The following is a 22,659-nucleotide window of genomic DNA, read 5'->3' as shown; positions in this document are numbered from 1 at the left end:
TTATTAGCCGCCCTGCCGGAGCCCCCGGAGCATCAGGGCCGGATAAACAGGCCAGATTGCCCTCATTATTAGCCGCCCTGCCGGAGCCCCCGGACCCTCAGGGCCAGATAAACAGACCAGATTGCCCTCATTATTAGCTGCCCTGCCGGAGCCCCTGGAGCCTCAGGGCCAGATAAACAGGCCAGATTGCCCTCATTATTAGCTGCCCTGCCGGAGCCCCTGGAGCCTCAGGGCCAGATAAACAGGCCAGATTGCCCTCATTATTAGCCGCCCTGCCGGAGCCCCCGGAGCCTCAGGGCCAGATAAACAGGCCAGATTGCCCTCATTATTAGCCACCCTGCCGGAGCCCCTGGAGCCTCAGGGCCGGATAAACAGGCCAGATTGCCCTCATTATTAGCCGCCCTGCCGGAGCCCCCGGAGCCTCAGGGCCAGATAAACAGGCCAGATTGCTCTCATTATTAGCCGCCCTGCCGGGGCCCCCGGAGCCTCAGGGCCGGATAAACAGGCCAGATTGCCCTCATTATTAGCCGCCCTGCCGGGGCCCCTGGAGCCTCAGGGCCGGATAAACAGGCCAGATTGCCCTCATTATTAGCCGCCCTGCCGGGGCCCCCGGGCCAGATAAACAGGCCAGATTGCCCTCATTTTTAGCCGCCCTGCCGGAGCCCCTGGAGCCTCAGGACCGGATAAACAGGCCAGATTGCCCTCATTATTAGCCACCCTGCCGGGGCCCCCGGAGCCTCAGGGCCAGATAAACAGGCCAGATTTCCCTCATTATTAGCCGCCCTGCCGGGGCCCCTGGAGCCTCAGGGCCGGATAAACAGGCCAGATTGCCCTCATTATTAGCCGCCCTGCCGGAGCCCCCGGAGCCTCAGGGCCGGATAAACAGGCCAGATTGCCCTCATTATTAGCCACCCTGCCGGAGCCCCCGGAGCCTCAGGGCCGGATAAACAGGCCAGATTGCCCTCATTATTAGCCGCCCTGCCGGAGCCCCCGGAGCCTCAGGGCCGGATAAACAGGCCAGATTGCCCTCATTATTAGCCGCCCTGCCGGAGCCCCCGGAGCCTCAGGGCCGGATAAACAGGCCAGATTGCCCTCATTATTAGCCGCCCTGCCGGGGCCCCCGGAACCTCAGGGCCGGATAAACAGGCCAGATTGCCCTCATTATTAGCCGCCCTGCCGGAGCCCCCGGAGCCTCAGGGCCGGATAAACAGGCCAGATTGCCCTCATTATTAGCCGCCCTGCCGGAGCCCCCGTAGCCTCAGGGCCGGATAAACAGGCCAGATTGCCCTCATTATTAGCCGCCCTGCCGGGGCCCCCGGAGCCTCAGGGCCGGATAAACAGGCCAGATTGCCCTCATTATTAGCCGCCCTGCCGGAGCCCCCAGAGCCTCAGGGCCGGATAAACAGGCCAGATTGCCCTGATTATTAGCCGCCCTGCCGGGGCCCCTGGAGCCTCAGGGTCAGATAAACAGGCCAGATTGCCCTCATTATTAGCTGCCCTGCCGGAGCCCCCGGAGCCTCAGGGCCAGATAAACAGGCCAGATTGCCCTCATTATTAGCTGCCCTGCCGGAGCCCCCGGAGCCTCAGGGCCGGATAAACAGGCCAGATTGCCCTCATTATTAGCCGCCCTGCTGGGGCCCCTGGAGCCTCAGGGCCGGATAAACAGGCCAGATTGCCCTCATTATTAGCCGCCCTGCCGGAGCCCCCGGAGCCTCAGGGCCAGATAAACAGGCCAGATTGCCCTCATTATTAGCCGCCCTGCCGGGGCCCCTGGAGCCTTAGGACCAGATAAACAGGCCAGATTGCCCTCATTATTAGCCGCCCTGCCGCAGCCCCCGGAGCCTCAGGGCCGGATAAACAGGCCAGATTGCCCTCATTATTAGCCGCCCTGCCGGGGCCCCCGGAGCCTCAGGGCCGGATAAACAGGCCAGATTGCCCTCATTATTAGCCGCCCTGCCGGAGCCCCCGGAGCCTCAGGGCCAGATAAACAGGCCAGATTGCCCTCATTATTAGCCGCCCTGCCGGGGCCCCTGGAGCCTCAGGTCCGGATAAACAGGCCAGATTGCCCTCATTATTAGCCACCCTGCCGGGGCCCCCGGAGCCTCAGGGCCGGATAAACAGGCCAGATTGCCCTCATTATTAGCCGCCCTGCCGGGGCCCCTGGAGCCTCAGGGCCGGATAAACAGGCCAGATTGCCCTCATTATTAGCCGCCCTGCCGGAGCCCCCGGAGCCTCAGGGCCGGATAAACAGGCCAGATTGCCCTCATTATTAGCCACCCTGCCGGAGCCCCCGGAGCCTCAGGGCCGGATAAACAGGCCAGATCGCCCTCATTATTAGCCGCCCTGCCGGAGCCCCTGGAGCCTCAGGGCCAGATAAACAGGCCAGATTGCCCTCATTATTAGCTGCCCTGCCGGGGCCCCCGGAGCCTCAGGGCCAGATAAACAGGCCAGATTGCCCTCATTATTAGCCGCCCTGCCGCAGCCCCCGGAGCCTCAGGGCCAGATAAACAGGCCAGATTGCCCTCATTATTAGCCGCCCTGCCGGAGCCCCCGGAGCCTCAGGGCCGGATAAACAGGCCAGATTGCCCTCATTATTAGCCGCCCTGCCGGGGCCCCCGGTGCCTCAGGGCCAGATAAACAGGCCAGATTGCCCTCATTATTAGCCGCCCTGCCGGAGCCCCCGGAGCTTCAGGGCCGGATAAACAGGCCAGATTGCCCTCATTATTAGCCGCCCTGCCGGGGCCCCCGGAGCCTCAGGGCCGGATAAACAGGCCAGATTGCCCTCATTATTAGCCACCCTGGCGGAGCCCCTGGAGCCTCAGGGCCAGATAAACAGGCCAGATTGCCCTCATTATTAGCCGCCCTGCCGGAGCCCCCGGAGCCTCAGGGTCGGATAAACAGGCCAGATTGCCCTCATTATTAGCCGCCCTGCCGGAGCCCCCTGAGCCTCAGGGCCAGAAAAACAGGCAAGATTGCCCTCATTATTAGCCACCCTGCCGGGGCCCCCGGAGCCTCAGGGCCAGATAAACAGGCCAGATTGCCCTCATTATTAGCCGCCCTGCCGGGGCCCCCGGAGCCTCAGGGCCAGATAAACAGGCCAGATTGCCCTCATTATTAGCCGCCCTGCCGGAGCCCCTGGAGCCTCAGGGCCGGATAAACAGGCCAGATTGCCCTCATTATTAGCCGCCCTGCCGGAGCCCCCGGAGCCTCAGGGCCGGATAAACAGGCCAGATTGCCCTCATTATTAGCCGCCCTGCCGGGGCCCCTGGAGACTCAGGGCCAGATAAACAGACCAGATTGCCCTCATTATTAGCCGCCCTGCCGGAGCCCCCGGAGCCTCAGGGCCAGATAAACAGGCCAGATTGCCCTCATTATTAGCCACCCTGCCGGAGCCCCTGGAGCCTCAGGGCCGGATAAACAGGCCAGATTGCCCTCATTATTAGCCGCCCTGCCGGAGCCCCCTGAGCCTCAGGGCCAGATAAACAGGCCAGATTGCCCTCATTATTAGCCGCCCTGCCGGAGCCCCCGGAGCCTCAGGGCCAGATAAACAGGCCAGATTGCCCTCATTATTATCCGCCCTGCCGGAGCCCCTGGAACCTCAGGGCCGGATAAACAGGCCAGATTGCCGTCATTATTAGCCGCCCTGCCGGAGCCCCCGGAGCCTCAGGGCCGGATAAACAGGCCAGATTGCCCTCATTATTAGCCGCCCTGCCGGAGCCCCTGGAACCTCAGGGCCGGATAAACAGGCCAGATTGCCCTCATTATTAGCCACCCTGCCGGAGCCCCCGGAGCCTCAGGGCCAGATAAACAGGCCAGATTGCCCTCATTATTAGCCGCCCTGCCGGAGCCCCCTGAGCCTCAGGGCCAGATAAACAGGCCAGATTGCCCTCATTATTAGCTGCCCTGCCGGAGCCCCCGGAGCCTCAGGACCAGATAAACAGGCCAGATTGCCCTCATTATTAGCCGCCCTGCCGGGGCCCCCGGAGCCTCAGGGCCAGATAAACAGGCCAGATTGCCCTCATTATTAGCTGCCCTGCCGGAGCCCCCGGAGCCTCAGGGCCGGATAAACAGGCCAGATTGCCCTCATTATTAGCTGCCCTGCCGGAGCCCCCGGAGCCTCAGGGCCAGATAAACAGGCCAGATTGCCCTCATTATTAGCCGCCCTGCCGGAGCCCCCGGAGCCTCAGGGCCAGATAAACAGGCCAGATTGCCCTCATTATTAGCTTCCCTGCCGGAGCCCCCGGAGCCTCAGGGCCAGATAAACAGGCCAGATTGCCCTCATTAGTAGCCACCCTGCCGGGGCCCCCGGAAGCCTCAGGGCCGGATAAACAGGCCAGATTGCCCTCATTATTAGCCGCCCTGCTGGAGCCCCTGGAGCCCCCGGAGCCTCAGGGCCGGATAAACAGGCCAGATTGCCCTCATTATTAGCCGCCCTGCCGGGGCCCCCGGGGCCTCAGGGCCAGATAAACAGGCCAGATTGCCCTCATTATTAGCCACCCTGCCGGGGCCCCCGGAGCTTCAGGGCCAGATAAACAGGCCAGATTGCCCTCATTATTAGCCGCCCTGCCGGGGCCCCCGGAGCCTCAGGGCCAGATAAACAGGCCAGATTGCCCTCATTATTAGCCGCCCTGCCGGGGCCCCCGGAGCCTCAGGGCCGGATAAACAGGCCAGATTGCCCTCATTATTAGCCGCCCTGCCGGGGCCCCCGGAGCCTCAGGGCCAGATAAACAGGCCAGATTGCCCTCATTATTAGCTGCCCTGCCGGAGCCCCCGGAGCCTCAGGGTCGGATAAACAGGCCAGATTGACCTCATTATTAGCTGCCCTGCCGGGGCCCCCGGAGCCTCAGGGCCAGATAAACAGGCCAGATTGCCCTCATTATTAGCCGCCCTGCCGGGGCCCCCGGAGCCTCAGGGCCGGATAAACAGGCCAGATTGCCCTCATTATTAGCCGCCCTGCCGGGGCCCCCGGAGCCTCAGGACCAGATAAACAGGCCAGATTGCCCTCATTATTAGCCACCCTGCCGGGGCCCCCGGAGCCTCAGGACCAGATAAACAGGCCAGATTGCCCTCATTATTAGCCGCCCTGCCGGAGCCCCTGGAGCCTCAGGGCCAGATAAACAGGCCAGATTGCCCTCATTATTAGCCACCCTGCCGGAGCCCCCGGAGCCTCAGGGCCGGATAAACAGGCCAGATTGCCCTCATTATTAGCTGCCCTGCCGGAGCCCCCGGAGCCTCAGGGCCGGATAAACAGACCAGATTGCCCTCATTATTAGCCACCCTGCCGGAGCCCCCGGAGCCTCAGGGCCGGATAAACAGGCCAGATTGCCCTCATTATTAGCCACCCTGCCGGGGCCCCCGGAGCCTCAGGGCCATATAAACAGGCCAGATTGCCCTCATTATTAGCCGCCCTGCCGGAGCCCCCGGAGCCTCAGGGCCGGATAAACAGGCCAGATTGCCCTCATTATTAGCCGCCCTGCCGGGGCCCCTGGAGCCTCAGGGCCGGATAAACAGGCCAGATTGCCCTCATTATTAGCCGCCCTGCCGGAGCCCCCGGAGCCTCAGGGCCGGATAAACAGGCCAGATTGCCCTCATTATTAGCCGCCCTGCCGGAGCCCCCGGAGCCTCAGGGCCGGATAAACAGGCCAGATTGCCCTCATTATTAGCCGCCCTGCCGGGGCCCCTGGAGCCTCAGGGCCGGATAAACAGGCCAGATTGCCCTCATTATTAGCCGCCCTGCCAGAGCCCCCGGAGCCTCAGGGCCGGATAAACAGGCCAGATTGCCCTCATTATTAGCCGCCCTGCCGGGGCCCCCGGAGCCTCAGGGCCGGATAAACAGGCCAGATTGCCCTCATTATTAGCCGCCCTGCCGGGGCCCCCAGAGCCTCAGGGCCAGATAAACAGGCCAGATTGCCCTCATTATTAGCCACCCTGCCGGAGCCCCCGGAGCCTCAGGGCCGGATAAACAGACCAGATTGCCCTCATTATTAGCCACCCTGCCGGAGCCCCCGGAGCCTCAGGGCCGGATAAACAGGCCAGATTGCCCTCATTATTAGCCACCCTGCCGGGGCCCCCGGAGCCTCAGGGCCATATAAACAGGCCAGATTGCCCTCATTATTAGCCGCCCTGCCGGGGCCCCTGGAGCCTCAGGGCCGGATAAACAGGCCAGATTGCCCTCATTATTAGCCGCCCTGCCAGAGCCCCCGGAGCCTCAGGGCCGGATAAACAGGCCAGATTGCCCTCATTATTAGCCGCCCTGCCGGGGCCCCCGGAGCCTCAGGGCCGGATAAACAGGCCAGATTGCCCTCATTATTAGCCGCCCTGCCGCAGCCCCCGGAGCCTCAGGGCCAGATAAACAGGCCAGATTGCCCTCATTATTAGCCGCCCTGCCGGGGCCCCCAGAGCCTCAGGGCCAGATAAACAGGCCAGATTGCCCTCATTATTAGCCGCCCTGCCGGAGCCCCCGGAGCCTCAGGGCCAGATAAACAGGCCAGATTGCCCTCATTATTAGCCGCCCTGCCGGAGCCCCGGAGCCTCAGGGCCGGATAAACAGGCCAGATTGCCCTCATTATTAGCCGCCCTGCCGGAGCCCCCGGAGCCTCAGGGCCGGATAAACAGGCCAGATTGCCCTCATTATTAGCCGCCCTGCCGGAGCCCCTGGAGCCTCAGGGCTGGATAATCAGGCCAGATTGCCCTCATTATTAGCCGCCCTGCCGGGGCCCCCGGAGCCTCAGGGCCAGATAAACAGGCCAGATTGCCATCATTATTAGCTGCCCTGCCGCAGCCCCCGGAGCCTCAGGGCCAGATAAACAGGCCAGATTGCCCTCATTATTAGCCACCCTGCCGGGGCCCCCGGAGCCTCAGGGCCGGATAAACAGGCCAGATTGCCCTCATTATTAGCCGCCCTGCCGGGGCCCCCGGAGCCTCAGGGCCGGATAAACAGGCCAGATTGCCCTCATTATTAGCCGCCCTGCCGGAGCCCCCAGAGCCTCAGGGCCAGATAAACAGGCCAGATTGCCCTCATTATTAGCCGCCCTGCCGGGGCCCCTGGAGCCTCAGGGCCGGATAAACAGGCCAGATTGCCCTCATTATTAGCTGCCCTGCCGCAGCCCCCGGAGCCTCAGGGCCAGATAAACAGGCCAGATTGCCCTCATTATTAGCTGCCCTGCCGGAGCCCCCAGAGCCTCAGGGCCAGATAAACAGGCCAGATTGCCCTCATTATTAGCCGCCCTGCCGGGGCCCCTGGAGCCTCAGGGCCGGATAAACAGGCCAGATTGCCCTCATTATTAGCCGCCCTGCCGGAGCCCCCGGAGCCTCAGGGCCAGATGAACAGGCCAGATTGCCCTCATTATTAGCCACCCTGCCGGGGCCCCTGGAGCCTCAGGGCCGGATAAACAGGCCAGATTGCCCTCATTATTAGCTGCCCTGCCGCAGCCCCCGGAGCCTCAGGGCCAGATAAACAGGCCAGATTGCCCTCATTATTAGCCACCCTGCCGGGGCCCCCGGAGCCTCAGGGCCAGATAAACAGGCCAGATTGCCCTCATTATTAGCCACCCTGCCGGGGCCCCCGGAGCCTCAGGGCCAGATAAACAGGCCAGATTGCCCTCATTATTAGCTGCCCTGCCGGAGCCCCCGGAGCCTCAGGGCCAGATAAACAGGCCAGATTGCCCTCATTATTAGCTGCCCTGCCGGAGCCCCCAGAGCCTCAGGGCCAGATAAACAGGCCAGATTGCCCTCATTATTAGCCGCCCTGCCGGGGCCCCCGGAGCCTCAGGGCCAGATAAACAGGCCAGATTGCCCTCATTATTAGCTGCCCTGCCGGAGCCCCCGGAGCCTCAGGGCCAGATAAACAGGCCAGATTGCCCTCATTATTAGCCGCCCTGCCGGAGCCCCTGGAGCCTCAGGGCCGGATAAACAGGCCAGATTGCCCTCATTATTAGCCGCCCTGCCGGGGCCCCCGGAGCCTCAGGGCCAGATAAACAGGCCAGATTGCCCTCATTATTAGCCGCCCTGCCGGGGCCCCCGGAGCCTCAGGGCCAGATAAACAGGCCAGATTGCCCTCATTATTAGCCGCCCTGCCGGAGCCCCCGGAGCCTCAGGGCCAGATAAACAGGCCAGATTGCCCTCATTATTAGCCACCCTGCCGGAGCCCCCGGAGCCTCAGGGCCACATAAACAGGCCAGATTGCCCTCATTATTAGCCGCCCTGCCGGGGCCCCCGATGCCTCAGGGCCAGATAAACAGGCCAGATTGCCCACATTATTAGCCGCCCTGCCGGAGCCCCCGGAGCCTCAGGGTCGGATAAACAGGCCAGATTGCCCTCATTATTAGCCACCCTGCCGGGGCCCCCGGAGCCTCAAGGCCGGATAAACAGGCCAGATTGCCCTCATTATTAGCCGCCCTGCCGGGGCCCCCGGAGCCTCAAGGCCGGATAAACAGGCCAGATTGCCCTCATTATTAGCCACCCTGCCGGGGCCCCCGGAGCCTCAGGGCCGGATAAACAGGCCAGATTGCCCTCATTATTAGCCACCCTGCCGGGGCCCCCGGAGCCTCAAGGCCGGATAAACAGGCCAGATTGCCCTCATTATTAGCCACCCTGCCGGGGCCCCTGGAGCCTCAGGGCCACATAAACAGGCCAGATTGCCCTCATTATTAGCCGCCCTGCCGGAGCCCCCGGAGCCTCAGGGCCGGATAAACAGGCCAGATTGCCCTCATTATTAGCCGCCCTGCCGGAGCCCCTGGAGCCTCAGGGCCGGATAAACAGGCCAGATTGCCCTCATTATTAGCCGCCCTGCCGGAGCCCCCGGAGCCTCAGGGCTGGATAAACAGGCCAGATTGACCTCATTATTAGCCGCCCTGCCGGAGCCCCTGGAACCTCAGGGCCGGATAAACAGGCCAGATTGCCCTCATTATTAGCCGCCCTGCCGGAGCCCCCGGAGCCTCAGGGCCAGATAAACAGGCCAGATTGCCCTCATTATTAGCCGCCCTGCCGGGGCCCCCGGAGCCTCAGGGCCGGATAAACAGGCCAGATTGCCCTCATTATTAGCCGCCCTGCCGGAGCCCCCGGAGCCTCAGGGCCGGATAAACAGGCCAGATTGACCTCATTATCAGCCGCCCTGCCGGGGCCCCCGGAGCCTCAGGGCCAGATAAACAGGCCAGATTGCCCTCATTATTAGCTGCCCTGCCGGAGCCCCTGGAGCCTCAGGGCCGGATAAACAGGCCAGATTGCCCTCATTATTAGCCGCCCTGCCGGGGCCCCCGGAGCCTCAGGGCCAGATAAACAGGCCAGATTGCCCTCATTATTAGCTGCCCTGCCGGAGCCCCCGGAGCCTCAGGACCAGATAAACAGGCCAGATTACCCTCATTATTAGCCGCCCTGCCGGGGCCCCCGGAGCCTCAGGGCCAGATAAACAGGCCAGATTGCCCTCATTATTAGCTGCCCTGCCGGAGCCCCCGGAGCCTCAGGGCCGGATAAACAGGCCAGATTGCCCTCATTATTAGCTGCCCTGCCGGAGCCCCCGGAGCCTCAGGGCCAGATAAACAGGCCAGATTGCCCTCATTATTAGCCGCCCTGCCGGAGCCCCCGGAGCCTCAGGGCCAGATAAACAGGCCAGATTGCCCTCATTATTAGCTTCCCTGCCGGAGCCCCCGGAGCCTCAGGGCCAGATAAACAGGCCAGATTGCCCTCATTATTAGCCACCCTGCCGGGGCCCCCGGAAGCCTCAGGGCCGGATAAACAGGCCAGATTGCCCTCATTATTAGCCGCCCTGCCGGAGCCACCGGAGCCTCAGGGCCAGATAAACAGGCCAGATTGCCCTCATTATTAGCCGCCCTGCCGGAGCCCCCGGAGCCCCCGGAGCCTCAGGGCCGGATAAACAGGCCAGATTGCCCTCATTATTAGCCGCCCTGCCGGGGCCCCCGGGGCCTCAGGGCCAGATAAACAGGCCAGATTGCCCTCATTATTAGCCACCCTGCCGGGGCCCCCGGAGCCTCAGGGCCAGATAAACAGGCCAGATTGCCCTCATTATTAGCCGCCCTGCCGGGGCCCCCGGAGCCTCAGGGCCAGATAAACAGGCCAGATTGCCCTCATTATTAGCCGCCCTGCCGGGGCCCCCGGAGCCTCAGGGCCGGATAAACAGGCCAGATTGCCCTCATTATTAGCCGCCCTGCCGGGGCCCCCGGAGCCTCAGGGCCAGATAAACAGGCCAGATTGCCCTCATTATTAGCTGCCCTGCCGGAGCCCCCGGAGCCTCAGGACCAGATAAACAGGCCAGATCGCCCTCATTATTAGCCGCCCTGCCGGAGCCCCTGGAGCCTCAGGGCCAGATAAACAGGCCAGATTGCCCTCATTATTAGCCACCCTGCCGGAGCCCCCGGAGCCTCAGGGCCGGATAAACAGACCAGATTGCCCTCATTATTAGCCACCCTGCCGGAGCCCCCGGAGCCTCAGGGCCGGATAAACAGGCCAGATTGCCCTCATTATTAGCTGCCCTGCCGGAGCCCCCGGAGCCTCAGGGCCGGATAAACAGGCCAGATTGCCCTCATTATTAGCCACCCTGCCGGAGCCCCCGGAGCCTCAGGGCCGGATAAACAGGCCAGATTGCCCTCATTATTAGCCGCCCTGCCGGGGCCCCTGGAGCCTCAGGGCCGGATAAACAGGCCAGATTGCCCTCATTATTAGCCGCCCTGCCAGAGCCCCCGGAGCCTCAGGGCCGGATAAACAGGCCAGATTGCCCTCATTATTAGCCGCCCTGCCGGGGCCCCCGGAGCCTCAGGGCCGGATAAACAGGCCAGATTGCCCTCATTATTAGCCGCCCTGCCGGGGCCCCCAGAGCCTCAGGGCCAGATAAACAGGCCAGATTGCCCTCATTATTAGCCGCCCTGCCGGAGCCCCCGGAGCCTCAGGGCCAGATAAACAGGCCAGATTGCCCTCATTATTAGCCACCCTGCCGGAGCCCCGGAGCCTCACGGCCGGATAAACAGGCCAGATTGCCCTCATTATTAGCCGCCCTGCCGGAGCCCCCGGAGCCTCAGGGCCAGATAAACAGGCCAGATTGCCCTCATTATTAGCCGCCCTGCCGGAGCCCCGGAGCCTCAGGGCCGGATAAACAGGCCAGATTGCCCTCATTATTAGCCGCCCTGCCGGAGCCCCCGGAGCCTCAGGGCCGGATAAACAGGCCAGATTGCCCTCATTATTAGCCGCCCTGCCGGAGCCCCTGGAGCCTCAGGGCTGGATAATCAGGCCAGATTGCCCTCATTATTAGCCGCCCTGCCGGGGCCCCCGGAGCCTCAGGGCCAGATAAACAGGCCAGATTGCCCTCATTATTAGCTGCCCTGCCGCAGCCCCCGGAGCCTCAGGGCCAGATAAACAGGCCAGATTGCCCTCATTATTAGCCACCCTGCCGGGGCCCCCGGAGCCTCAGGGCCGGATAAACAGGCCAGATTGCCCTCATTATTAGCCGCCCTGCCGGGGCCCCCGGAGCCTCAGGGCCGGATAAACAGGCCAGATTGCCCTCATTATTAGCCGCCCTGCCGGAGCCCCCAGAGCCTCAGGGCCAGATAAACAGGCCAGATTGCCCTCATTATTAGCCGCCCTGCCGGGGCCCCTGGAGCCTCAGGGCCGGATAAACAGGCCAGATTGCCCTCATTATTAGCTGCCCTGCCGCAGCCCCCGGAGCCTCAGGGCCAGATAAACAGGCCAGATTGCCCTCATTATTAGCTGCCCTGCCGGAGCCCCCAGAGCCTCAGGGCCAGATAAACAGGCCAGATTGCCCTCATTATTAGCCGCCCTGCCGGGGCCCCCGGAGCCTCAGGGCCGGATAAACAGGCCAGATTGCCCTCATTATTAGCTGCCCTGCCGCAGCCCCCGGAGCCTCAGGGCCAGATAAACAGGCCAGATTGCCCTCATTATTAGCTGCCCTGCCGGAGCCCCCAGAGCCTCAGGGCCAGATAAACAGGCCAGATTGCCCTCATTATTAGCCGCCCTGCCGGGGCCCCCGGAGCCTCAGGGCCGGATAAACAGGCCAGATTGCCCTCATTATTAGCTGCCCTGCCGCAGCCCCCGGAGCCTCAGGGCCAGATAAACAGGCCAGATTGCCCTCATTATTAGCCACCCTGCCGGGGCCCCTGGAGCCTCAGGGCCGGATAAACAGGCCAGATTGCCCTCATTATTAGCTGCCCTGCCGCAGCCCCCGGAGCCTCAGGGCCAGATAAACAGGCCAGATTGCCCTCATTATTAGCCACCCTGCCGGGGCCCCCGGAGCCTCAGGGCCAGATAAACAGGCCAGATTGCCCTCATTATTAGCCACCCTGCCGGGGCCCCCGGAGCCTCAGGGCCAGATAAACAGGCCAGATTGCCCTCATTATTAGCCGCCCTGCCGGAGCCCCCGGAGCCTCAGGGCCAGATAAACAGGCCAGATTGCCCTCATTATTAGCTGCCCTGCCGGAGCCCCCAGAGCCTCAGGGCCAGATAAACAGGCCAGATTGCCCTCATTATTAGCCACCCTGCCGGGGCCCCTGGAGCCTCAGGGCCGGATAAACAGGCCAGATTGCCCTCATTATTAGCCGCCCTGCCGGGGCCCCCGGAGCCTCAGGGCCAGATAAACAGGCCAGATTGCCCTCATTATTAGCCACCCTGCCGGTGCCCCTGGAGCCTCAGGGCCGGATAAACAGGCCAGATTGCCCTCATTATTAGCTGCCCTGCCGGAGCCCCCGGAGCCTCAGGGCCAGATAAACAGGCCAGATTGCCCTCATTATTAGCCGCCCTGCCGGGGCCCCCGGAGCCTCAGGGCCAGATAAACAGGCCAGATTGCCCTCATTATTAGCCGCCCTGCCGGAGCCCCTGGAGCCTCAGGGCCGGATAAACAGGCCAGATTGCCCTCATTATTAGCCGCCCTGCCGGGGCCCCCGGAGCCTCAGGGCCAGATAAACAGGCCAGATTGCCCTCATTATTAGCCGCCCTGCCGGGGCCCCCGGAGCCTCAGGGCCAGATAAACAGGCCAGATTGCCCTCATTATTAGCCGCCCTGCCGGAGCCCCCGGAGCCTCAGGGCCAGATAAACAGGCCAGATTGCCCTCATTATTAGCCACCCTGCCGGAGCCCCCGGAGCCTCAGGGCCACATAAACAGGCCAGATTGCCCTCATTATTAGCCGCCCTGCCGGGGCCCCCGGTGCCTCAGGGCCAGATAAACAGGCCAGATTGCCCACATTATTAGCCGCCCTGCCGGAGCCCCCGGAGCCTCAGGGTCGGATAAACAGGCCAGATTGCCCTCATTATTAGCCACCCTGCCGGGGCCCCCGGAGCCTCAAGGCCGGATAAACAGGCCAGATTGCCCTCATTATTAGCCGCCCTGCCGGGGCCCCCGGAGCCTCAAGGCCGGATAAACAGGCCAGATTGCCCTCATTATTAGCCACCCTGCCGGGGCCCCCGGAGCCTCAGGGCCGGATAAACAGGCCAGATTGCCCTCATTATTAGCCACCCTGCCGGGGCCCCCGGAGCCTCAAGGCCGGATAAACAGGCCAGATTGCCCTCATTATTAGCCACCCTGCCGGGGCCCCTGGAGCCTCAGGGCCACATAAACAGGCCAGATTGCCCTCATTATTAGCCGCCCTGCCGGAGCCCCCGGAGCCTCAGGGCCGGATAAACAGGCCAGATTGCCCTCATTATTAGCCGCCCTGCCGGAGCCCCTGGAACCTCAGGGCCGGATAAACAGGCCAGATTGCCCTCATTATTAGCCGCCCTGCCGGAGCCCCTGGAGCCTCAGGGCCAGATAAACAGGCCAGATTGCCCTCATTATTAGCCGCCCTGCCGGAGCCCCCGGAGCCTCAGGGCCAGATAAACAGGCCAGATTGCCCTCATTATTAGCCGCCCTGCCGGGGCCCCCGGAGCCTCAGGGCCGGATAAACAGGCCAGATTGCCCTCATTATTAGCCGCCCTGCCGGAGCCCCCGGAGCCTCAGGGCCGGATAAACAGGCCAGATTGACCTCATTATCAGCCGCCCTGCCGGAGCCCCTGGAGCCTCAGGGCCGGATAAACAGGCCAGATTGCCCTCATTATTAGCCACCCTGCCGGGGCCCCCGGAGCCTCAGGGCCAGATAAACAGGCCAGATTGCCCTCATTATTAGCCGCCCTGCCGGGGCCCCCGGAGCCTCAGGGCCAGATAAACAGGCCAGATTGCCCTCATTATTAGCTGCCCTGCCGGAGCCCCTGGAGCCTCAGGGCCGGATAAACAGGCCAGATTGCCCTCATTATTAGCCGCCCTGCCGGGGCCCCCGGAGCCTCAGGGCCAGATAAACAGGCCAGATTGCCCTCATTATTAGCTGCCCTGCCGGAGCCCCCGGAGCCTCAGGACCAGATAAACAGGCCAGATTACCCTCATTATTAGCCGCCCTGCCGGGGCCCCCGGAGCCTCAGGGCCAGATAAACAGGCCAGATTGCCCTCATTATTAGCTGCCCTGCCGGAGCCCCCGGAGCCTCAGGGCCGGATAAACAGGCCAGATTGCCCTCATTATTAGCTGCCCTGCCGGAGCCCCCGGAGCCTCAGGGCCAGATAAACAGGCCAGATTGCCCTCATTATTAGCCGCCCTGCCGGAGCCCCCGGAGCCTCAGGGCCAGATAAACAGGCCAGATTGCCCTCATTATTAGCTTCCCTGCCGGAGCCCCCGGAAGCCTCAGGGCCGGATAAACAGGCCAGATTGCCCTCATTATTAGCCGCCCTGCCGGAGCCACCGGAGCCTCAGGGCCAGATAAACAGGCCAGATTGCCCTCATTATTAGCCACCCTGCCGGGGCCCCCGGAAGCCTCAGGGCCGGATAAACAGGCCAGATTGCCCTCATTATTAGCCGCCCTGCCGGAGCCACCGGAGCCTCAGGGCCAGATAAACAGGCCAGATTGCCCTCATTATTAGCCGCCCTGCCGGAGCCCCCGGAGCCCCCGGAGCCTCAGGGCCGGATAAACAGGCCAGATTGCCCTCATTATTAGCCGCCCTGCCGGGGCCCCCGGGGCCTCAGGGCCAGATAAACAGGCCAGATTGCCCTCATTATTAGCCACCCTGCCGGGGCCCCCGGAGCCTCAGGGCCAGATAAACAGGCCAGATTGCCCTCATTATTAGCCGCCCTGCCGGGGCCCCCGGAGCCTCAGAGCCAGATAAACAGGCCAGATTGCCCTTATTATTAGCCGCCCTGCCGGGGCCCCCGGAGCCTCAGGGCCGGATAAACAGGCCAGATTGCCCTCATTATTAGCCGCCCTGCCGGGGCCCCCGGAGCCTCAGGGCCAGATAAACAGGCCAGATTGCCCTCATTATTAGCTGCCCTGCCGGAGCCCCCGGAGCCTCAGGACCACATAAACAGGCCAGATTGCCCTCATTATTAGCCGCCCTGCCGGGGCCCCTGGAGCCTCAGGGCCAGATAAACAGGCCAGATTGCCCTCATTATTAGCCACCCTGCCGGAGCCCCCGGAGCCTCAAGGCCGGATAAACAGGCCAGATTGCCCTCATTATTAGCTGCCCTGCCGGAGCCCCCGGAGCCTCAGGGCCGGATAAACAGGCCAGATTGCCCTCATTATTAGCCACCCTGCCGGAGCCCCCGGAGCCTCAGGGCCGGATAAACAGGCCAGATTGCCCTCATTATTAGCCGCCCTGCCGGGGCCCCTGGAGCCTCAGGGCCGGATAAACAGGCCAGATTGCCCTCATTATTAGCCGCCCTGCCGGAGCCCCCGGAGCCTCAGGGCCAGATAAACAGGCCAGATTGCCCTCATTATTAGCCGCCCTGCCGGAGCCCCCGGAGCCTCAGGGCCGGATAAACAGGCCAGATTGCCCTCATTGTTAGCCGCCCTGCCGGAGCCCCCGGAGCCTCAGGGCCGGATAAACAGGCCAGATTGCCCTCATTATTAGCTGCCCTGCCGGAGCCCCCGGAGCCTCAGGGCCAGATAAACAGGCCAGATTGCCCTCATTATTAGCCGCCCTGCCGGAGCCCCCGGAGCCTCAGGGCCAGATAAACAGGCCAGATTGCCCTCATTATTAGCCGCCCTGCCGGAGCCCCTGGAGCCTCAGGGCCAGATAAACAGGCCAGATTGCCCTCATTATTAGCCGCCCTGCCGGAGCCCCCGGAGCATCAGGGCCGGATAAACAGGCCAGACTGCCCTCATTATTAGCCACCCTGCCGGAGCCCCCGGAGCCTCAGGGCCAGATAAACAGGCCAGATTGCCCTCATTATTAGCCGCCCTGCCGGAGCCCCTGGAGCCTCAGGGCCAGATAAACAGGCCAGATTGCCCTCATTATTAGCCGCCCTGCCGGAGCCCCCGGAGCCTCAGGGCCGGATAAACAGGCCAGATTGCCCTCATTATTAGCCGCCCTGCCGGAGCCCCCGGAGCCTCAGGGCCAGATAAATAGGCCAGATTGCCCTCATTATTAGCCACCCTGCCGGGGCCCCTGGAGCCTCAGGGCCAGATAAATAGGCCAGATTGCCCTCATTATTAGCCGCCCTGCCGGAGCCCCCGGAGCATCAGGGCCGGATAAACAGGCCAGATTGCCCTCATTATTAGCCGCCCTGCCGGAGCCCCCGGAGCCTCAGGGCCGGATAAACAGGCCAGATTGCCCTCATTATTAGCCGCCCTGCCGGAGCCCCTGGAGCCTCAGGGCCAGATAAATAGGCCAGATTGCCCTCATTATTAGCCGCCCTGCCGGAGCCCCCGGAGCATCAGGGCCGGATAAACAGGCCAGACTGCCCTCATTATTAGCCGCCCTGCCGGAGCCCCCGGAGCCTCAGGGCCGGATAAACAGGCCAGATTGCCCTCATTATTAGCCGCCCTCATTATTAGCCGCCCTGCCGGAGCCCCCGGAGCCTCAGGGCCAGATAAACAGGCCAGATTGCCCTCATTATTAGCCGCCCTGCCGGAGCCCCCGGAGCCTCAGGGCCAGATAAACAGGCCAGATTGCCCTCATTATTAGCCGCCCTGCCGGAGCCCCCGGAGCATGAGGGCCGGATAAACAGGCCAGACTGCCCTCATTATTAGCCGCCCTGCCGGAGCCCCCGGAGCCTCAGGGCCGCATAAACAGGCCAGATTGCCCTCATTATTAGCCGCCCTGCCGGGGCCCCCGGAGCCTCAGGGCCAGATAAACAGGCCAGATTGCCCTCATTATTAGCCGCCCTGCCGGGGCCCCCGGAGCCTCAGGGCCGGATAAACAGGCCAGATTGCCCTCATTATTAGCCGCCCTGCCGGAGTCCCCTGGAGCCTCAGGGCCAGATAAACAGGCCAGATTGCCGTCATTATTAGCCACCCTGCCGGAGCCCCCGGAGCCTCAGGGCCAGATAAACAGGCCAGATTGCCCTCATTATTAGCCGCCCTGCCGGGGCCCCCGGAGCCTCAGGGCCGGATAAACAGGCCAGATTGCCCTCATTATTAGCCGCCCTGCCGGAGTCCCCCGGAGCCTCAGGGCCAGATAAACAGGCCAGATTGCCCTCATTATTAGCCGCCCTGCCGGGGCCCCCGGAGCCTCAGGGCCGGATAAACAGGCCAGATTGCCCTCATTATTAGCCGCCCTGCCGGGGCCCCCGGAGCCTCAGGGCCAGATAAACAGGCCAGATTGCCCTCATTATTAGCCGCCCTGCCGGGGCCCCTGGAGCCTCAGGGCCGGATAAACAGGCCAGATTGCCCTCATTATTAGCCGCCCTGCCGGAGCCCCCGGAGCCTCAGGGCCGGATAAACAGGCCAGATTGCCCTCATTATTAGCCGCCCTGCCGGGGCCCCCGGAGCCTCAGGGCCGGATAAACAGGCCAGATTGCCCTCATTATTAGCCGCCCTGCCGGAACCCCCGGAGCCTCAGGGCCGGATAAACAGGCCAGATTGCCCTCATTATTAGCCACCCTGCCGGGGCCCCCGGAGCCTCACCGGCTGCACATGCGGTTTGTGCTGATGTTAATGCCAGCACATACTGTATATACACATAAGCTGAGCCAATTATATTGCTTCCATGTTTCTCCAGCCAGATCCTATATAAACCCGGATCGGGGACGTACTGTTCTGATACTAAGCGTGTCAGCGTGGTTCTCTCTCCTGTACGTACTCGGATTTTACAAATTACGATCTCAGAACGCCCCACATTACGTGGTGACGACAATCACTAATACTGATATTTATTTGTAGAGCCCCAGTGCTGTATATGAGAAGGTAACGAATATGCAGTGAACCATCTACCAATGACAGACGGGTACAGAGGGCAGCGCGCCGGCCCCTGCGGTCTACAAGCATTACTATTATTTTTTGATAACTTTTTTGCATTTCTTTCACACCAGCCTAAAGCCTTTGCACGGTTCTATATATTGTTTTGTGCAGTCAGACGGTCCTTCCAGTACAGGGCAGGTCTGGGTTCTGCCCCCATTAGGGACCATCCTGACTGGGATGCTGGATCCCTGTTATTTTATGGACTATTACTATTTCCTAATCGGGATTTCCATATTATTGTAATCCTGGGCTTTGTCTGTAAATGTGCACCTACACATTGCACTTCTACCTACAGGAGTCTCGGCCAATGTCTTCAGTTTTGCTATGGAGGGCAGTAATATCACATTTGATAACCTGACAATCTGAGGATCGGGTGCGTTGTCCCTCAGCGTTCTCCCCATCCCCCACACAGTACAGCTGATAGCCGCCCTGGTTCGATCTGCTGCTCACCTACCATTAATCCAGCAGGGCTCGGGATTGTGGGTTGTAAAGTCTCTCCTGAAGAGGTCATCCAGGGTCAGAATCTTCTCTGGAGAATTCGTAATTTCATCTAGAAAAGAACAAAAAAGTATCTGGATTTAAAATCAACCTTGTAAAGAAGAAACCAGATCCAGGAAAATTACTAATACGCAGAATGTCACTGGACTGAACCCACCTGGACTGAGCACTGTGGTGGAAGAACCTGCTTGGTCAGAACCCTCAAAGTCAGAACCTCCCTGGTCTAAACCCCCTTAGTTAGAGCTCCTGAGGGCAGAATCCCAGCAGTCCAAACTACCCTGGTCAACACTCCACTGGTCAACACTCCACTGGTCAACGCTCCACTGGTCAACGCTCCACTGGTCAACGCTCCACTGGTCAACACTCCACTGGTCAACACTCCACTGGTCAACACTCCACTGGTCAACGCTCCACTGGTCAACGCTCCACTGGTCAACGCTCCACTGGTCAACGCTCCACTGGTCAACACTCCACTGGTCAACACTCCACTGGTCAACACTTCCCAGGTCAACACTCCACTGGTCAACACTCCACTGGTCAACACTTCCCTGGTCAACACTCCACTCGTCAACACTCCACTGGTCAACACTCCACTGGTCAACACTTCCCTGGTCAACACTCCACTGGTCAACACTCCACTGGTCAACACTCCACTGGTCAACACTTCCCTGGTCAACACTCCACTGGTCAACACTCCACTGGTCAACACTTCCCTGGTCAACACTCCACTGGTCAACACTCCACTGGTCAACACTCCACTGGTCAACACTCCACTGGTCAACACTTCCCTGGTCAACACTCCACTGGTCAACACTCCACTGGTCAACACTCCACTGGTCAACGCTCCACTGGTCAACGCTCCAGTGGTCAATGCTCCACTGGTCAACGCTCCACTGGTCAACACTCCACTGGTCAACACTCCACTGGTCAACGCTCCAGTGGTCAACACTCCACTGGTCAACACTCCACTGGTCAACACTCCACTGGTCAACGCTCCACTGGTCAACGATCCACTGGTCAACACTCCACTGGTCAACGCTCCACTGGTCAACGCTCCACTGGTCAACGCTCCACTGGTCAACACTCCACTGGTCAACGCTTCCCTGGTCAACGCTCCACTGGTCAACGCTCCACAGGTCAACGCTCCACTGGTCAACGCTCCACTGGTCAACGCTCCACTGGTCAACACTTCCCTGGTCAACACTCCACTGGTCAACACTCCACTGGTCAACACTCCACTGGTCAACACTCCACTGGTCAGAGCACCACTAAACACAAAACTGTAGTGGAAGAACCTGCCTAGTCAGAACCTTTACACAACCCCTGGGAAAAATGATGGAATCACCGGCCTTGGAGGATGTTCATTCACTTGTTTAATTTTGAAGAAAAAAAGCCGATCACAGACATGACACAAAACTAAAGTAATTTCAAATGGCAACTTTCTGGCTTTAAGAAACACTAAAACAAATCAAGAACAAAAAATGTGGTAGTCAGTAATGGTTACTTTGGTTACTTTTATAACCAAGCATAGGGGGAAAAATTATGGAATCACTCAATTCTGAGGAAAAAAATATGGAATCATGAAAAACAAACAAAAAACCCTCCAACACGTCACTAGTATTTTGTTGCACCACCTCTGGCTTTATTACAACTTGCAGTCTCTGAGGCCTGGACTTAATGAGTGTCACACAGGACTCTTCATCAATCTGCCTCCATCTTTCCCTGATTGCTGTTGCTGATCAGCTTTGCAGGTTGGATTCTTGTCATGGATCATTTTCTTCAACTTCCACCAAAGATTTACAATTGGATTGAGATCCGGACTATTTGCAGCCATGACATTGACCTTATGTGTCTATTTTCAAGAAATGTTTTCACGGTTTTTGCTCTATGGCAGGATGCATTATCATCTTGAAAAATGATTTCATCTTCCCCAAACATCCTTTCAATTGATGGGATAAGAAAAGTGTCCAAAATATCAACATAAACTTGTGCATTTATTGAAGATGTAATGGCAGCCATCTCCCCAGTGCCTTTACCTGACATGCAGCCCCATATCATCAATGACTGTGGAGATCTGCATGTTCTCTTCAGGCAGTCATCTTTATAAATCTCATTGGAACGGCACCAAATAGAAGTTCCAGCATCATCACCTTGCCCAATGCAGATTCGCAATTCCTCACTGAATATGACTTTCATCCATCATCCACAGTCCACCATTGCTTTTCCTTAGCCCATGGTAACCTTGTTTTTTTCTGTTTAGGTGTTAACCCCTTCCCGACCTTTGACACCACGTAGGCGTCATGAAAGTCGGTGCCAATCCGACCCATGACGCCTATGTGGCGTCATGGAAAGATCGCGTCCCTGCAGATCGGGTGAAAGGGTTAACTCCCATTTCACCCGATCTGCAGGGACAGGGGGAGTGGTACTTTAGCCCAGGGGGGGTGGCTTCACCCCCTCGTGGCTACGATCGCTCTGATTGGCTGTTGAAAGTGAAACTGCCAATCAGAGCGATTTGTAATATTTCACCTATTATAACTGGTGAAATATTACAATACAGCCATGGCCGATGCTGCAATACCATCGGCCATGGCTGGAAACACTAATGTGCCCCCACCCCACCGATCGCCCCCCCCCCCAGCCACCGATCTGTCCGATACACTGCTCCGGCCCCCCTCCGTCCTGTGCTCCGCTCCCCCGTGCTCTTGTCCGCTCACCCCCGTGCTCCAATCACCCCCCCGTGCTCCAATCACCCCCCCCGTGCTCTGATCCAACCCCCCTGCACTCCGATCCACCCCCCATGCTCCGATCCACACCCCCCCCCGTGCCCGATCCACCCCCCGCGCTCCGTTCCACCCCCTCGCGCTCCGATCCCCCCCCGCATGCTCCGACCCCCCCCCCCCCCGTGCTCCCCCCACCCCATCATACTTACCGTTCCTCCCGGGGTCCGTCCGTCTTCTCCCTGGGCGCCGCCATCTTCCAAAATGGCAGGCGCATGCGCAGTGGGCTCGCCGAATCTGCCGGCCGGCAGATTCGTTCCAAGGTGCATTTTGATCACTGAGATAGGTTATATCTCAGTGATCAAAATAAAAAAAATAGTAAATGACCCCCCCCCCCCCCCTTTGTCACCCCCATAGGTAGGGATAATAAAAAAAATTAAGAATTTTTTTTTTCCACTAAGGTAGGGGTAGGGTTAGGGTTAGGGGTAAGGTTAGGGGTAGGGGTAGGGGTAGGGTTAGGGGTAGGGTTAGGCGTAGGGTTAGGGGTAGGGTTAGGGGTAGGGTTAGGGTACGGTATGTGCACACATATTCTGGTCCTCTGCGGATTTTTCCGCTGCGGATTTCATAAATCCGCAGTGCTAAACCGCTGCGGATTTATGGCGGATTTACCGCGGTTTTTCTGCACATTTCACTGCAGTTTTACAACTGCGATTTTCTATTGGAGCAGTTGTAAAACCGCTGCGGAATCCGCAGAAAGAAGTGACATGCTGCGGAATGTAAACCCCTGCAGTTTTTCCGCAGCATGTGTACAGCGATTTTTGTTTCCCATAGGTTTACATTGAACTGTAAACTCATGGGAAACTGCTGCGGATCCGCAGCGTTTTCCGCAGCGTGTGCACATACCTTTACAATTAGGCTATGTGCACACTGTGCGGATTTGGCTGCGGATCCGCAGCGGATTGGCCGCTGCGGATTCGTAGCAGTTTTCCATCAGGTTTACAGTACCATGAAAACCTATGGAAAACCAAATCCGCTGTGCCCATGGTGCGAAAAATACTGCGCGGAAACGCTGCGTTGTATTTTCCGCAGCATGTCAATTCTTTGTGCGGATTCCGCAGCGTTTTACACCTGTTCCTCAATAGGAATCCGCAGGTGAAATCCGCACAAAAAACACTGGCAATCCGCGGTAAATCCACAGGTAAAACGCAGTGCCTTTTACCCGCGGATT

At 60.3% G+C, this 22,659-nt stretch overlaps 1 protein-coding gene across 1 annotated transcript in view; it reads right to left on the bottom strand.

The window, feature by feature from the left end:
* Positions 1-22,659, bottom strand: part of DPP10 (dipeptidyl peptidase like 10) — a 634,899-nt gene that overhangs the window by 540,151 nt on the left and 72,089 nt on the right. The window contains exon 3 of the mRNA XM_069732554.1: positions 18,671-18,766. Within this exon, the coding sequence (XP_069588655.1) occupies positions 18,671-18,766 (96 nt within the window). The remainder of the gene's footprint in view (positions 1-18,670; positions 18,767-22,659) is intronic.

Source organism: Ranitomeya imitator, chromosome 7 (assembly GCF_032444005.1).
Source record: "Ranitomeya imitator isolate aRanImi1 chromosome 7, aRanImi1.pri, whole genome shotgun sequence".
In the NCBI taxonomy this organism is placed as follows: Eukaryota; Metazoa; Chordata; class Amphibia; order Anura; family Dendrobatidae; genus Ranitomeya; species Ranitomeya imitator.
Note: the sequence above shows the minus strand (reverse complement) of the source record. Positions and strands in the feature narration are given on the sequence as shown.